The following is a 16,981-nucleotide window of genomic DNA, read 5'->3' as shown; positions in this document are numbered from 1 at the left end:
TAGTGACCTCATCAAGTAGCAGCAGGGATGTGTTGTGGTGATTAATTTAGAGAGAGAGACAACATTAATAATACCATCAATAATACCAATAATAATATAATCAGTCACACCAGTCTGTAATGAATTATGAAAACATTTACACAATTAGACAGTCAGTTAAGAGAATAAATTATTATAATGTAAAACTTTATAACAGTCCTACAATACTGTAGTCATTAAAACAGACGTAATATTAATATCCTCTGTGTTATTTCTTCATTCAGATGAACTTGCTGTGATTTGCCAACGTGAACTCAAATCTAATCTAAAGAAGAAGTTTCAATGTGTATTTGAGGGGATCGCTAAACAAGGAAACCAAACACTTCTCAATAAGATCTACACAGAGCTCTACATGACAGAGGGTGGAACAGGAGAGGTCAATAATGAACATGAGCTGAGACAGATTGAGACAACAACCAGGAAACAAGCAAGACCAGAGACTGCAATCAAATGTAACGACATCTTCAAACCCTTAACTGGACAAGACAAACATATCAGAACTGTGCTGACAAAGGGAGTCGCTGGCATTGGAAAAACAGTCTCTGTGCAGAAGTTCATTCTGGACTGGGCTGAAGGAAAAGCAAATCAGGATGTCCAATTTGTATTTTCATTCCCTTTCCGGGAGCTGAATTTGATGAAAGAGGACAAACACACTTTCATCGAACTTCTCAATCACTTCTCAATGGAAACCAAAGAATCAGGAATCTCCAACTACAACAAGTACAAAGTTCTGTTCATCTTTGATGGTCTGGATGAGTGCCGACTGCCCCTAGACTTCCAGAAGAACAAGATCTGTTGGGACGTCACAGAGTCAACCTCAGTGGATGTTCTGCTGACAAATCTCATCAAGGGAAATCTGCTTCCCTCTGCACTCCTCTGGATAACTACCCGACCTGCAGCAGCCAATAAGATCCCTTCAGGGGGTGTTCACCAGGTGACAGAGGTACGAGGGTTCAATGACCCACAGAAGGAGGAGTACTTCAGGAAGAGATTCAGTGATGAGGACCTGGCCGGCAGAATCATCTCACACATAAAGACATCAAGGAGCCTCCACATCATGTGCCACATTCCAGTCTTCTGTTGGATTTCTGCAACAGTCCTTGAACACATGCTGGAACATAAGAGAGAAGAGATGCCCAAGACTCTGACTGAGATGTACACACACCTTGTGGTGTTCCATACCAAACAGAAGAATGAAAAGTATCTTGGGAAAGAAGAGACATGTCCACACTGGAATAAAGAGAGCATTCTGTCACTGGGAAAACTGGCTTTTCAGCAGCTTGTGAAGGGCAATCTGATTTTCTATGAAAAAGACCTGAAAGAGGCTGGCATTGATGTCAGTGAAGCCTCAGTGTACTCAGGATTGTGCACACAGCTCTTTAAAGAGGAATGTGGGCTGTACCAGGACAAGGTGTACTGCTTTGTTCATCTGAGCATTCAGGAGTTTCTGGCTGCTGTATATGTGTTCCTCTCATTCATCAACAACAATGAGAATCTATTGGAAAAACAGCAAACCAAGTCCAGTATCTTTTCTTTGCTGTTCAGAGACAATCCTGACGTTACTTTTTACAAGAGTGCTGTGGATAAAGCCGTACAAAGTGAGACAGGAAACTTGGACCTTTTCCTTCGCTTCCTTTTGGGCCTTTCACTGGAGTCCAATCAGAAGCACTTACAAGGTCTACTGACAAAGTCAAGAAGCAGCTCACAGAGCCATGAAGAAACAGTCAAGTACATCAAGGAGAAGATCAGGGAGAATCCCTCTCCAGAGAGGAGCATCAATCTGTTCCACTGTCTGAATGAACTAAATGACCATTCTCTAGTGGAGGAGATCCAAAGCTACCTGAGATCAGGAAGTCTCTCCAGAGACAAACTGTCACCTGCACAGTGGTCAGCTCTGGTCTTTGTGTTGCTGACTTCAGAAAAGGAGCTGGATGTGTTTGACCTGAAGAAATACTCCAGATCAGAGGAAGGTCTTCTGAGGCTGCTGCCAGTGGTCAAAGCCTCCAGAGCTGTTCTGTGAGTACATAAAATGACATTTAAGTACTAATCATCAGGAAGAAATGTTACGTTTAGGATAAAATATGTATTATAGTAGGTATATAATATTATATTGAATCAATGCATTGATTTTCATATTAACAACAATGACCATAAAGGATGGAAGATGAATCTATATGTTGTTTAAGAGAATAAACCAAATGCATCTGCCATTGTCCTTCTACACTACTGGTGTTAAATGAACAGTGTGTTTGTGAAGTCATGATGATCTCTTTGCAGGCTGTCAGGCTGTGGAGTCACAGAGGAAGGCTGTGCTTCTTTGGTCTCAGCTCTGGAGTCAAACCCCTCACACCTGAGAGAGCTGGACCTGAGTAACAATGACCTGAAGGATTCAGGAGTGAAGCTGCTCTCTGCTGGACTGGGGAATCCCCACTGTAAACTGGAGACTCTGAGGTCAGTATTCCTGTAGTTGGTCAACAAGTGATAACTGTTCACCAGATCCACATGTGTTTACCAGACACACATAGTCCACACCATATGTGTTTGAACAGTAAAGCTTACAGTTTTACATTTGGTGCTATGCTCCAGCATTTTGGATTTGAGAAATAATGTTTCATATTAGGTGACAGTACAGAATGTCACCTTCTATTTGAGGGAATTCATACATATATTTTACCGTTTAGATATGAATAGTGAATAATGATGAATAACAAAGTTATAGAGGCACATATATCAGTATAAATGCTAATCTCCCCTGGTATTGGTAATGGTGAGAGGTTAGCATGTTTTGTTGTAGCCTCTGTTATTAGTAATGGTGAGAGGTTAGCATGTTTTGTTGTAGCCTCTGTTATTGGTAATGTTGAGAGGTTAGCATGTTTTGTTGTAGCCTCTGTTATTGGTAATGGTGAAAGGTTAGCATGTTTTGTTGTAGCCTCTGTTATTGGTAATGGTGAGAGGTTAGCATGTTTTGTTGTAGCCTCTATTATTGGTAATGGTGAAAGGTTAGCATGTTTTGTTGTAGTCTCTGTTATTGGTAATGGTGAGAGGTTAGCATGTTTTGTTGTAGTCTCTGTTATTGGTAATGGTGAAAGGTTAGCATGTTTTGTTGTAGCCTCTGTTATTGGTAATGGTGAGAGGTTAGCATGTTTTGTTGTAGCCTCTGTTATTGGTAATGGTGAGAGGTTAGCATGTTTTGTTGTATCCTCTGTTATTGGTAATGGTGAGAGGTTAGCATGTTTTGTTGTAGCCTCTATTATTGGTAATGGTGAGTGGTTAGCATGTTTTGTTGTAGCCTCTGTAACTCTCTCACTCATTATTATTCATGATTCATTCATGATCTTTCTCAATCATGGCAGTCACAGGCTTGATGTAGTCATTGTGTTCAAAGAATATGGGACCAAATACTAAACTTTTGACTACTTTAAGTGAATTGTTCAGAAAAAGTATTACTTCTTCAAATAGGGGGACTAGATTCATAAAGTGGTTTCATTTCTAAATGGTGAAACAGATATATATTAAAATACCCTCAAATTAAAGGTGACATTATATACTGTCACCTCATATGAAACATTTGATCTGAAATCTAAAAAGTTGGAGTATAGAGACACATTTAAAATGTTAGCTTCACTGTCAAAATAGATATGGTGTGGACTGTATACTCAATACAATCTAAATCTGATACCTCACTGTCTGTCTTTTGACTGATACTGCTTTTTAAACTGGTCTGGTCAGTCTGCTCAAATATTTGTACTATACATTTTTCTCTCTACAAGCAATACTTTGTCATTTATAGTATTGAAACATTAATTTATGAATAGATATGGTAGGTTTCAGGACACTGATGTATATCAACATTTAGAAAAAAATATACTGCCACTATTTTCATCACCAAAGAATATCAGTGTGATTTTAATATGATTTGACTCTTTGCAGGCTGTCAGGCTGTCTAGTCACAGAGGAAGGCTGTGCTTCTCTGGTCTCAGCTCTGAGATCAAACCCCTCACACCTGAGAGAGCTGGATCTGAGTAACAATGACCTGAAGGATTCAGGAGTGAAGCTGCTCTCTGCTGGACTGGGGAATCCCCACTGTAAACTGGAGACTCTGAGGTCAGTATTCCTGTAGTTGGTCAACAAGTGATAACTGTTCACCAGATCCACATGTGTTTACCAGGCACACATAGTCCACACCATATGTGTTTGGACAGTGAAGCTTAGAGTTTTAAATATGGTGCTATGCTCCAGCATTATAGATTGACTGTTAGACTGTTTCATATGAGGTGACAGTATATAATGTCACCTTTTATTTGAGGGTATTCATACATATACTGTCATGGTCAAAAGTTGAGAATGACACATGTTAATTTTCAGTCTGCTGCTTCAGTGTCTTTAGATATTTTTGTCAGATGTTACTTTCTGAAGAATAATTACTATTTCATAAGTGTCAAAGGCTTTTATTGACAATTACATGAAGTTGGTGCAAAGAGTCAATATTTGCATTGTTGACCCTTCTTTTTCAAGACCTCTCCAATCCGCCCTGGCATGCTGTCAATTAACTTCTGGGCCACATCCTGACTGATGGCAGCCCGTTCTTGCATAATCAATGCTTGGAGTTTGTCAGAATTTGTGGGGTTTTGTTTGTCCACCCGCCTCTTGAGGATTGACCACAAGTTCTCAATGGGATTAAGGTCTGGGGCGTTTCCTGGCCATGGACCCAAAATATTGATGTTTTGTTCCCCGGGCCACTTAGTTATCACATTTGCCTTATGGCAAGGTGCTCCATCATGCTGGAAAAGGCAATGTTCATCACCAAACTGTTCCTGGATGGTTGGGAGAAGTTGCTCTCGGAGGATGTGTTGGTACCATTCTTTATTTATGGCTGTGTTCTTAGAAAAAATTGTGAGTGAGCCCACTTCCTTGGCTGAGAAGCAACCCCACACATGAATGGTCTCAGGATGCTTTACTGTTGGCATGACACAGGACTGATGGTAGCACTCACCTTGTCTTTTCCGGACAAGCTTTTTTCCGGATGCCCCAAACAATCGGAAAGAAGATTCATTAGAGAAAATGACTTTACCCCAGTCCTCAGCAGTCCAATCCCTGTACCTTTTGCAGAATATCAGTCTGTCCCTGATGTTTTTCCTGGAGAGAAGTGGCTTCTTTGCTGCCCTTCTTGACACCAGGACATCCTACAAAAGTCTTGTGTGTGCAGATGCACTCTCACCTGCCTGCTGCCATTCCTGAGCAAGCTCTGTACTGGTGGTGCCCCGATCCCACAACTGAATCAATTTTAGGAGACGGTCCTGGCGCTTGCTGGACTTTCTTGGGCCCTTGAAGCCTTCACAACAATTGAACCGCTCTCCTTGAAGTTCTTGATGTTCCGATAAATGGTTGATTTAGGTGCAATCTTACTGGCAGCAATATCCTTGCCTGTGAAGCCCTTTTTGTGCAAAGCAATGATGACGGCACGTGTTTCCTTGCAGGTAACCATGATTGACAGAGGAAGAACAATGATTCCAAGCACCACCTTCCTTTTGAAGCTTCCAGTCTGTTATTCGAACTCAATCAGCATGACAGAGTGATCTCCAGCCTTGTCCTCGTCAACACTCACACCTGTGTTAATGAGAGAATCACTGACATGATGCCAGCTGGTCCTTTTGTGGCAGGGCTGAAAAGCAGTGGGAATGTTTTTTGGGGGATTCAGTTCATTTTCATGGCAAAAAGGGACTTTGAAATGAATTGCAATTCATCTGATCACTCTTCATAACATTCTGGAGTATATGCAAATTGCCATCATACAAACTGAGGCAGCAGACATTGTGAATTTATTTGTGTCATTCGCAAAACTTTTGTCCAGGACTGTATATTTTACCGTTTAGATATGAAAGCACTTTATGTATCTAAACTCATTAAAAATAGAAACATCCCTTTTTCAGGACCCTGTCTTTCGAAGACAATTCGTAAAAATCCAAATAACTTCACAGATCTTTATTGGAAAGGGTTTAAGCACAGTTTCCCATGCTTGTTCAATGAACCATAAACAATTAATGAACATGCACCTGTGGAATGGTCGTTAAGACACTAACAGCTTACAGACGGTAGGCAATGAAGGTCACAGTTATGAAAACTTAGTACACTAAAGAGGAATTTCTACTGACTCTGAAAAACACCAAAAGAAAGATGCCCAGGGTCCCTGCTCATCTGCGTGAATGTGCCTTAGGCATGCTGCCAAGAGGCATGAGGACTGCAGATGTGGCCAGGGCAATAAATTGCAATGTCCATACTGTGAGACGCATAAGACAGCGCTACAGGGAGACAGGATGGACAGCTGATCGTCCTTGTAGTGGCAGACCACGTGTACCATCACCTGCGCATGATCAGTACATCGGAACATCACACCTGTGGGACAGGTACAGGATGGCAACAACTGCCCGAGTTAAACCAGGAACGTACAATCGCTCCATCAGTGCTCAGACTGTCCGCGATAGGCTGGACTGAGGGCTTGTAGACCTGTTGTAAGGCAGGTCCTCACCAGACATCACCGGCAACAACGTCGCCTAGGGGCCCAAACCCACCATCGCTGGACCAGACAGAACTGGCAAAAAGTGTTCTTCACTGACGAGTCGCGGTTTTGTCTCACCAGGGGTGATGGTCGGATTCGCGTTTATCGTCGAAGGAATGAGCGTTACACCGAGGACTATACTCTGGAGCAGGATCGATTTGGAGGTGGAGGGTCCATCATGGTCTGGGGCGGTGTGTCACAGCATCATCGGACTGAGCTTGTTTTCATTGCAGGCAATCTCAACGCTGTGCGTTACAGGGAAGACATCCTCCTCCCTCATGTGGTACCCTTCCTGCAGGCTCATCCTGACATGACCCTCCAGCATGACAATGCCACCAGCCATAAAGCTTGTTCTGTGTGTGATTTCCTGCAAGACAGGAATGTCAGTGTTCTGCCATGGCCAGCGACGAGCCCGGATCTCAATCCCATTGAGCACGTCTGGGACCTGTTGGATCAGAGGGTGAGGGCTAGGGCCATTCCCCGCAAAAATATCTGGGAACTTGCAGGTGCCTTGGTGGAGGAGTGGGGTAACATCTCACAGCAAGAACTGGCAAATTTGGTGCAGTCCATGAGGAGAAGATGCACTGCAGTACTTAGTATCTGGTGCAGCCACCAGCTGCATTGACTGTTACTTTTGATTTTGAACCCAATTTGTTCAGGGACACAATTCAATTTCTGTTAGTCAAATGTCTGTGGAGCTTGTTCAGTTTATGGCTCAGTTGTTGAATCTTGTTATGGTCATACAAAAATGTACACATGTTAAGTTGCTGAAAATAAACGCAGTTGACAGTGAGAGGGCGTTTATTTTTTGGCTGAGTTTAGTTCTCCCATTTGAAGAAGTCTTAATTATTTGGCCGAATTAATTTAGTCAAGTTTAGTGTTTGCTTCAATATTCCATGCCTGCAGTGATTACATCAAGCTTGTGATTCTACCAACTTGCTGAATGCATTTGCAGTTTGTTCAGGTTGTATTTTGGAATGTGTTTTTCCAAATAGAAACTAAATGGTGAATAATGTCCTGTCATTTTGGAGTCACTTCACTTGTTTTGTCAGTAAGAATAGAAGATGTTTCTGAACACTTCTACATTCATGTGGATGCTACCATGATTATGAATAATCATGAATGAATTGTAAAAAAATAGATAAATAACAAAGTTAGAGGCACAAAGATCAGAATAAATGCTAACCTCCCATGTTATTGGTAATGGTGAGAGGTTAGCATGTTTTGTTGTAGCCTCTGTTATTGGTAATGGTGAGAGGTTAGCATGTTTTGTTGTAGCCTCCGTTATTGGTAATGGTGAGAGGTTAGCATGTTTTGTTGTATCCTCTGTTATTGGTAATGGTGAGAGGTTAGCATGTTTTGTTGTAGCATCTGTTATTGGTAATGGTGAGAGGTTAGCATGTTTTGTTGTAGCCTCTGTTATTGGTAATGGTGAGATGTTAGCATGTTTTGTTGTAGCCTCTGTTATTGGTAATGGTGAGAGGTTAGCATGTTTTGTTGTAGCCTCTGTTATTGGTAATGGTGAGATGTTAGCATGTTTTGTTGTAGCCTCTGTTATTGGTAATGGTGAGAGGTTAGCATGTTTTGTTGTAGCCTCTGTTATTGGTAATGGTGAGAGGTTAGCATGTTTTGTTGTAGTCTCTGTTATTGGTAATGGTGAGAGGTTAGCATGTTTTGTTGTAGTCTCTGGTATTGGTAATGGTGAGAGGTTAGCATGTTTTGTTGTAGCCTCTGTTATTGGTAATGGTGAGAGGTTAGCATGTTTTGTTGTAGCCTCCGTTATTGGTAATGGTGAGAGGTTAGCATGTTTTGTTGTAGCCTCTGTTATTGGTAATGGTGAGAGGTTAGCATGTTTTGTTGTAGCATCTGTTATTGGTAATGGTGAGAGGTTAGCATGTTTTGTTGTAGCCTCTGTTATTGGTAATGGTGAGATGTTAGCATGTTTTGTTGTAGCCTCTGTTATTGGTAATGGTGAGAGGTTAGCATGTTTTGTTGTAGCCTCTGTTATTGGTAATGGTGAGATGTTAGCATGTTTTGTTGTAGCCTCTGTTATTGGTAATGGTGAGAGGTTAGCATGTTTTGTTGTAGCCTCTGTTATTGGTAATGGTGAGAGGTTAGCATGTTTTGTTGTAGCCTCTAACTTTCTCACTCATTATTATTCATGATTCATTCATGATTTTTCTTAATCATGGCATCATCAGGATTAATTTATTATTGTTTAGAAACATGTTATCTACTCACTTAGACAGAAAATTACTCCAGTCATCATCCACCATTCAGTTACTATTGGGCAAAACATAACCCAAAACACAACCAAAATAAACTCCAAATGCAACCAACGAGTTTGAGTCACAAGCTTGATGTAGTCGTTGTGTTCAAGGAATATCAGACCAAATACTAAACTTTTGAATACTTAAAGCACTTCTGGGTTGGATTTCCTCAGATTTTTGCCTGCGGAATCAGTTTTGTTATACTCACAGACAATATGTTGACAGTTTTGGAGACTGGAGTGTTTTCTATCCCAATCTGTTAATTATATGCATATTCTACGATCTGGGCCTGAGAAATAGTCCGTTTACATTGGGAACATTATAAAATATTTAAAAAACATTCTGGCTCCTAGCGTCAAGAAGTTTTAATACTACTTTAATGCACTATAAGTGAGTTGGTTAGAATACTTATGACTTCTTTAAATAGGGGACTAGATACATAAAGTGCTTTCATTTCTAAATGGTGAAACAGATATGTATTAAAATACCCACAAATAAAAGGTGACATTATATACTGTCACCTCATATGAAACATTTGATTTGAAATCCAAAATGTTGGAGTATAAAGCCACATTTAAAATGTTAGCTTCACTATCAAAATAGATATGGTGTGGACTGTATACTCAATACAATCTAAATCTGATACCTCACTGTCATTATAGATATGGTGTGGACTGTATACTCAATACAATCTAAATCTGATACCTCACTGTCATTATAGATATGGTGTGGACTGTATACTCAATACAATCTAAATCTGATACCTCACTGTCATTATAGATATGATGTGGACTGTTTACTCAATACAATCTAAATCTGATACCTCACTGTCATTATAGATATGGTGTGGACTGTTTACTCAATACAATCTAAATCTGATACCTCACTGTCATTATAGATATGGTGTGGACTGTATACTCAATACAATCTAAATCTGATACCTCACTGTCATTATAGATATGGTGTGGACTGTATACTCAATACAATCTAAATCTGATACCTCACTGTCATTATAGATATGGTGTGGACTGTATACTCAATACAATCTAAATCTGATACCTCACTGTCATTATAGATATGGTGTGGACTGTATACTCAATACAATCTAAATCTGATACCTCACTGTCATTATAGATATGGTGTGGACTGTATACTCAATACAATCTAAATCTGATACCTCCCTGTCATTATAGATATGGTGTGGACTGTTTACTCAATACAATCTAAATCTGATACCTCACTGTCATTATAGATATGGTGTGGACTGTATACTCAATACAATCTAAATCTGATACCTCACTGTCATTATAGATATGGTGTGGACTGTTTACTCAATACAATCTAAATCTGATACCTCACTGTCATTATAGATATGGTGTGGACTGTATACTCAATACAATCTAAATCTGATACCTCCCTGTCATTATAGATATGGTGTGGACTGTTTACTCAATACAATCTAAATCTGATACCTCACTGTCATTATAGATATGGTGTGGACTGTTTACTCAATACAATCTAAATCTGATACCTCACTGTCATTATAGATATGGTGTGGACTGTTTACTCAATACAATCTAAATCTGATACCTCACTGTCATTATAGATATGGTGTGGACTGTATACTCAATACAATCTAAATCTGATACCTCACTGTCATTATAGATATGGTGTGGACTGTTTACTCAATACAATCTAAATCTGATACCTCACTGTCATTATAGATATGGTGTGGACTGTATACTCAATACAATCTAAATCTGATACCTCACTGTCATTATAGATATGGTGTGGACTGTATACTCAATACAATCTAAATCTGATACCTCACTGTCTGTCTTTTGACTGATACTGCTTTTTTATTTTATTTTAAACTTAAAAAAAAAATGTTTTCCCTCTTTTCTCCCCAATTTTTCGTTGTATCCAATCGCTAGTAATTACTATCTTGTCTCATCGCTACAACTCCCGTACGGGCTCGGGAGAGACGAAGGTCGAAAGCCATGCGTCCTCCGAAGCACAACCCAACCAAGCCCAACAACCCAACCAACCCAACCACTGCTTCTTAACACAGCGCGCCTCCAACCCGGAAGCCAGCCGCACCAATGTGTCGGAGGAAATACCGTGCACCTGGCCCCCTTGGTTAGCGCGCACTGCGCCCGGCCCGCCACAGGAGTCGCTGGAGCGCGATGAGACAAGGATATCCCTACCGGCCAAACCCTCCCTAACCCGGACGACGCTAGGCCAATTGTGCGTCGCCCCACGGACCTCCCGGTCGCGGCCGGCTGCGACAGAGCCTGGGCGCGAACCCAGAGACTCTGGTGGCGCAGCTAGCACTGCGATGCAGTGCCCTAGACCACTGCGCCACCCGGGAGGCCCTTGATACTGCTTTTTAAACTGGTCTGGTCAGTCTTCTCAAATATTTGTAATACACATTTTTCTCTCTACAAGCAATACTTTGATAATTTGTCATTTCAAATAATGAAACATCCATTTATGAGTAGATATGGCAGGTTTCAGGACGCTGATGTATCTGAAAATGTTACAACGTTATACTGCCACTATTTTCACCACCAAAGAATAGCAGTGTGAATTTAAAATGATTTGACTCTTTGCAGGCTGTCAGGCTGTGGAGTCACAGAGGAAGGCTGTGCTTCTCTGGTCTCAGCTCTGAGGTCAAACCCCTCACACCTGAGAGAGCTGGATCTGAGTAACAATGACCTGAAGGATTCAGGAGTGAAGCTGCTCTCTGCTGGACTGGGGAATCCCCACTGTAAACTGGAGACTCTGAGGTCAGTATTCCTGTAGTTGGTCAACAAGTGATAACTGTTCACCAGATCCACATGTGTTTACCAGACACACATAGTCCACAACATATGTGTTTGGACAGTGAAGCTCACAGTTTAAATGTGGTGCTATGCTCCAGCATTTTGGATTTGAGATATAATGTTTCATATTAGGTGACAGTACAGAATGTCACCTTTTATTTGAGGTTAATGGTGAGAGGTTAGCATGTTTTGTTGTAGCCTCTGTTATTGGTAATGGTGAGAGGTTAGTATGTTTTGTTGTTGCCTCTGTTATTGGTAATGGTGAGAGGTTAGCATGTTTTGTTGTAGCCTCTGTTATTGGTAATGGTGAGAGGTTAGTATGTTTTGTTGTAGCCTCTGTTATTGGTAATGGTGAGAGGTTAGCATGTTTTGTTGTAGCCTCTGTTATTGGTAATGGTGAGAGGTTAGCATGTTTTGTTGTAGCCTCTGTTATTGGTAATGGTGAGAGGTTAGCATGTTTTGTTGTAGTCTCTGTTATTGGTAATGGTGAGAGGTTAGCATGTTTTGTTGTAGCTTCTGTGTCTTTCTCACTCATTGTGCTTCATCATTTATTCATGATTTTTCTTAATCAAGGCATCATCAGGGTTAATTTAGTAGTGTTTAGAAACATTTTATCTACTCTCAGACAGAAAATGAATCCAGTCTTCATCCACCATTTTATTATTCTGCAAAACACAACCAAAACAAACTGCAAATGCAACCAACGAGTTTACGAACAAATACTAAACTTTTAACTACTTTAATACACTATGAGTAAATTGGTCATACTATTTATGACTTCTTCAAATAGGGGGACTAGATACATGAAGTGCTTTACATTTTCTAAATGGTGAAACAGATATGTATGAAAATACCCTCAAATTAAAGGTGACATTATATACTGTCACCTCATATGAAACATTTGATCTGAAATCCAAACTGTTGGAATATAGAGCCACATTTAAAATGTTAGCTTCACTGTCAAAATAGATATGGTGTGGACTGTTTACTCAATACAATCTAAATCTGATACCTCACTGTCTGTCTTTTGACTGATACTGCTTTTTAAACTGGACTGGTCAGTCTACTCAAATATCCGTACAATACATTTTTCTCTCTACAAGCAACACTTTGATAATTTGTCATTTCAAATAATGAAACATCCATTTATGAGTAGATATGGCAGGTTTCAGGACGCTGATGTGTCTGAAAATGTTAAAACGTTATACTGCCACTATTTTCAACACCAAAGAATAGCAGTGTGATTTTAATATGATTTTACTTTTTGCAGGCTGTCAGGCTGTCTAGTCACAGAGGAAGGCTGTGCTTCTCTGGTCTCAGCTCTGGAGTCAAACCCCTCACACCTGAGAGAGCTGGACCTGAGTAACAATGACCTGAAGGATTCAGGAGTGAAGCTGGTCTCTGCTGTACTGGGGAATCCCCACTGTAAACTGGAGACTCTGAGGTCAGTATTCCTGTAGTTGGTCAACAAGTGATAACTGTTCACCAGATCCACATGTGTTTACCAGACACACATAGTCCACACCATATGTGTTTGGAAAGTGAAGATTACAGTTTTACATTTGGTGCTATGCTCCAGCATTTTGGATATGAGATTGAATGTTTCATATTAGGTGACAGTACAGAATGTCACCTTTTATTTGAGGTTAATGGTGAGAGGTTGGTATGTTTTGTTGTATCCTCTGTTATTGGTAATGGTGAGGGGTTAGCATGTTTTGTTGTAGCCTCTGTTATTGGTAATGGTGAGAGGTTGGTATGTTTTGTTTTAGTCTCTGTTATTGGTAATGGTGAAGGTTAGCATGTTTTGTTGTAGCCTCTGTTATTGGTAATGGTGAGAGGTTAGCATGTTTTGTTGTAGCCTCTGTTATTGGTAATGGTGAGAGGTTAGTATGTTTTGTTGTAGCCTCTGTTATTGGTAATGGTGAGAGGTTAGCATGTTTTGTTGTAGCCTCTGTTATTGGTAATGGTGAGAGGTTAGCATGTTTTGTTGTAGCCTCTGTTATTGGTAATGGTGAAAGGTTAGCATGTTTTGTTGTAGCCTCTGTTATTGGTAATGGTGAGAGGTTAGCATGTTTTGTTGTAGTCTCTGTTTTTGGTAATGGTGAGAGGTTAGCATGTTTTGTTGTAGTCTCTGTTATTGGTAATGGTGAGAGGTTAGCATGTTTAATTGTAGCCTCTGTTATTGGTAATGGTGAGAGGTTAGTATGTTTTGTTGTATCCTCTGTTATTGGTAATGGTGAGAGGTTAGCATGTTTTGTTGTAGTCTCTGTTAGTGGTAATGGTGAGAGGTTAGCATGTTTTGTTGTAGTCTCTGTTATTGGTAATGGTGAGAGGTTAGCATGTTTTGTTGTAGCCTCTGTAACTTTCTCATTAATTATTGTTCATGATTGATTTATGATTTGTATTAATTCTGGCATCATCAGGATTAATTTAGTCATGTTTAGAAACATGTTATCTACTCACTTAGACAGAATATAACTCTTGTCATCATCCACAGTTCAGTTACTATTGGGCAAAACACAACCAAAACACAACCAAAACAAACTGCAAATGCAACCAACGAGTTTATAACCATTTGGGAACAATATCACTCTGTTATTAGTAAGCCTGGTAGTGTCAGTGTTGATGGACCTGGCCTGAGTGTCATGGTAACCATGTATTGTGGAAATACGGTTTAGTAAACGTTGTTCAACTGGAACATAGTCGTTGTGTCATTTTAAGTGAACACTGTTTACTCAATACAATCTAAATCTGATACCTCACTGTCTGTCTTCTGACTGATTCTGCTTTTTAAACTGGTCTGGTCAGTCTACTCAAATATTTGTACTATACATTTTTCTATCTACAAGTAATATTATGATAATTTATAATAATGAAACATTAATTTATGAATATATATGGCAGGATTCAGGACACTGATGTATCTGAACATTTATAAAAAATATACTGCCACTATTTTCACCACCAAAGAATAGCAGTGTGATTTTAATATGATTTGACTCTTTGCAGGCTGTCAGGCTGTCTAGTCACAGAGGAAGGCTGTGCTTCTCTGGTCTCAGCTCTGAGGTCAAACCCCTCACACCTGAGAGAGCTGGACCTGAGCTACAATCACCCAGGAGACTCAGGAGTCAGACTGCTCTCTGCTGGACTGGAGGATCCACACTGCAGACTGGAGAAACTCAAGTATGTAGAGGGTTTATGTCAATGTTCATATCAGACATGTTTGACTTATCAGGCTAGTTAAGACAAACATTCTCTACCACCACTTGGACAACGCTATATGCTGACTGTGTGTGTGTGTGTGTGTGTGTGTGTGTGCATGTATTTAACTGTGTGTGTTGGTCCAGTGACACACACACACACACACACACACACACTGGACATACACACACAGAACACACACACACACACACACTGGACACACACAAACACTTACAAATACAGTGTATGTGTGTGTGTGTGTGTGTGTGTGTGTGTGTGTGTGTGTGTGTGTGTGTGTGTGTGTGTGTGTGTGTGTGTGTGTGTGTGTGTGTGTGTGTGTGTGTGTGTGTGTGTGTGTGTGTGTGTGTGTTCAGGTGTGTTCAGGTGTGTTCAGGTGTATCCCTCAATGGCAGTCTGTTCTTCTGCTTACCGCTACAGTGTGGAAAATGGTGGAGAGAACAGAATGAAACCTGGGCTTAGAAAATGTGAGTGTTGACTGCTGTGAAGAATATGACTAAGAATAAGTCTTAATTCAAGTTAAGTCAAAGTCAAAGACCACCATCATTACTTACTTGGTCATATTAAATATCAGCTGTAGTTCTACAGAAGCAGAAATCAGGGACACCAAAGATAACTAAGAGTTGCTTTGACAGTGTGTGTGTGTGTGTGTGTGTGTGTGTGTGTGTGTGTGTGTGTGTGTGTGTGTGTGTGTGTGTGTGTGTGTGTGTGTGTGTGTGTGTGTGTGTGTGTGTGTGTGTGTGTGTGTGTGTGTGTGTGTGTGTGTGTGTGTGTGTGTGTGTGTGTGTGTAATTAATGTGAATAAGTGTGTTTTATATCACCATACAGTATAACATATGATCATTCAACAAGTCTCAAGTTACCTTAACTTCTCCTTTTGATACCTAGAAACATCTACATTAAATGAATTAGTGAAAAGTGAGTTAACATTCTAATGTGAATGATGATGATTTCTAATATTGTGTCTGGTTTCATCCATCAGATGTCTGTGATCTCACACTGGACCTAAACACAGTAGACAGACTCCTCTCTCTGTCTGAGGAGAACAGAAAGGTGACATGGAGGAGAGAGAAGCAGCCGTATCCTGATCACCCAGAGAGATTTGAGGTCTGTAGACAGGTTCTGTGTAGAGAGGGTCTGACTGGGCGCTGTTACTGGGAGGTAGAGTGGAGTGGGAGAGGGGCTGTTATAGGAATGACATATAAAGGAATCAGCAGGAGAGGATGGGGTGATGACTGTAGGCTTGGATTCAATGACAAGTCCTGGTGTCTGTTCTGCGATGACAACCGTTACTATGCCAGGCACAATAATAATCCCACTACCATAGACGTCCTCCCCTCCAGCCCCCACAGAGTAGGAGTGTATCTGGACTGGCCAGCCGGCACTCTGTCCTTCTATAGAGCCTCCTCTGACACACTGACCCACCTGTACACATTCACCTCCACATTCACTGAGCCCCTCTATCCAGGGTTTAGGGTTTATAATGACTCCTCAGTGTCCCTGAAACAATAACCTGACACACACACACACACACACACACACTGGACAAACACACTGGACACACACACACACACACACTGGACACACACACACACACACACTGGACACAAACTCACAAACACACACTGGACACACACTCACACACACTGGACACACACACACACAGGACACACGCACACACACACACACACACAGGACACACACACACTGGACACACACACACACACACTGGACACACACACAGGACACACACACATACACACGCTGGACACAAACACACACACACTGGACACACACACACACACACACTGGACACACACACACACACTGGACACACACACAGGACAGACACACACACACTGGACAGACACACACACACTGGACACACACACACACACACTTGACACACACACACTGGACACACACACTGGACAGATACACATCCGGGACACACACACACACACACACACACACACACTTGACACACACACACACTGGACAAATAAACACACACACACTGGACAAACACACACTGGACACACACAGTGGACACACAGGACACACACACACTC

The 16,981-nt window shown here is 41.0% G+C and overlaps 1 protein-coding gene across 1 annotated transcript; it reads left to right on the top strand.

Annotated features, from left to right (window-relative positions):
- Positions 1–286: 286 nt before the first annotated feature.
- LOC120040808 (NLR family CARD domain-containing protein 3-like) lies at positions 287–16,406 on the top strand (the record flags this gene model as incomplete). Its single annotated transcript, XM_038985819.1, has 6 exons — positions 287–2,055; positions 2,317–2,490; positions 11,481–11,654; positions 14,700–14,873; positions 15,330–15,376; positions 15,892–16,406. Coding segments are annotated over 6 exons (2,853 nt in total), but the record flags the coding sequence as incomplete, so codon positions are not given.
- Between the last annotated feature and the right edge of the window lie 575 nt (positions 16,407–16,981).

This window comes from Salvelinus namaycush, unplaced genomic scaffold (assembly GCF_016432855.1).
Source record: "Salvelinus namaycush isolate Seneca unplaced genomic scaffold, SaNama_1.0 Scaffold380, whole genome shotgun sequence".
In the NCBI taxonomy this organism is placed as follows: Eukaryota; Metazoa; Chordata; class Actinopteri; order Salmoniformes; family Salmonidae; genus Salvelinus; species Salvelinus namaycush.
This window is presented reverse-complemented; position numbering and strand designations above follow the sequence as displayed.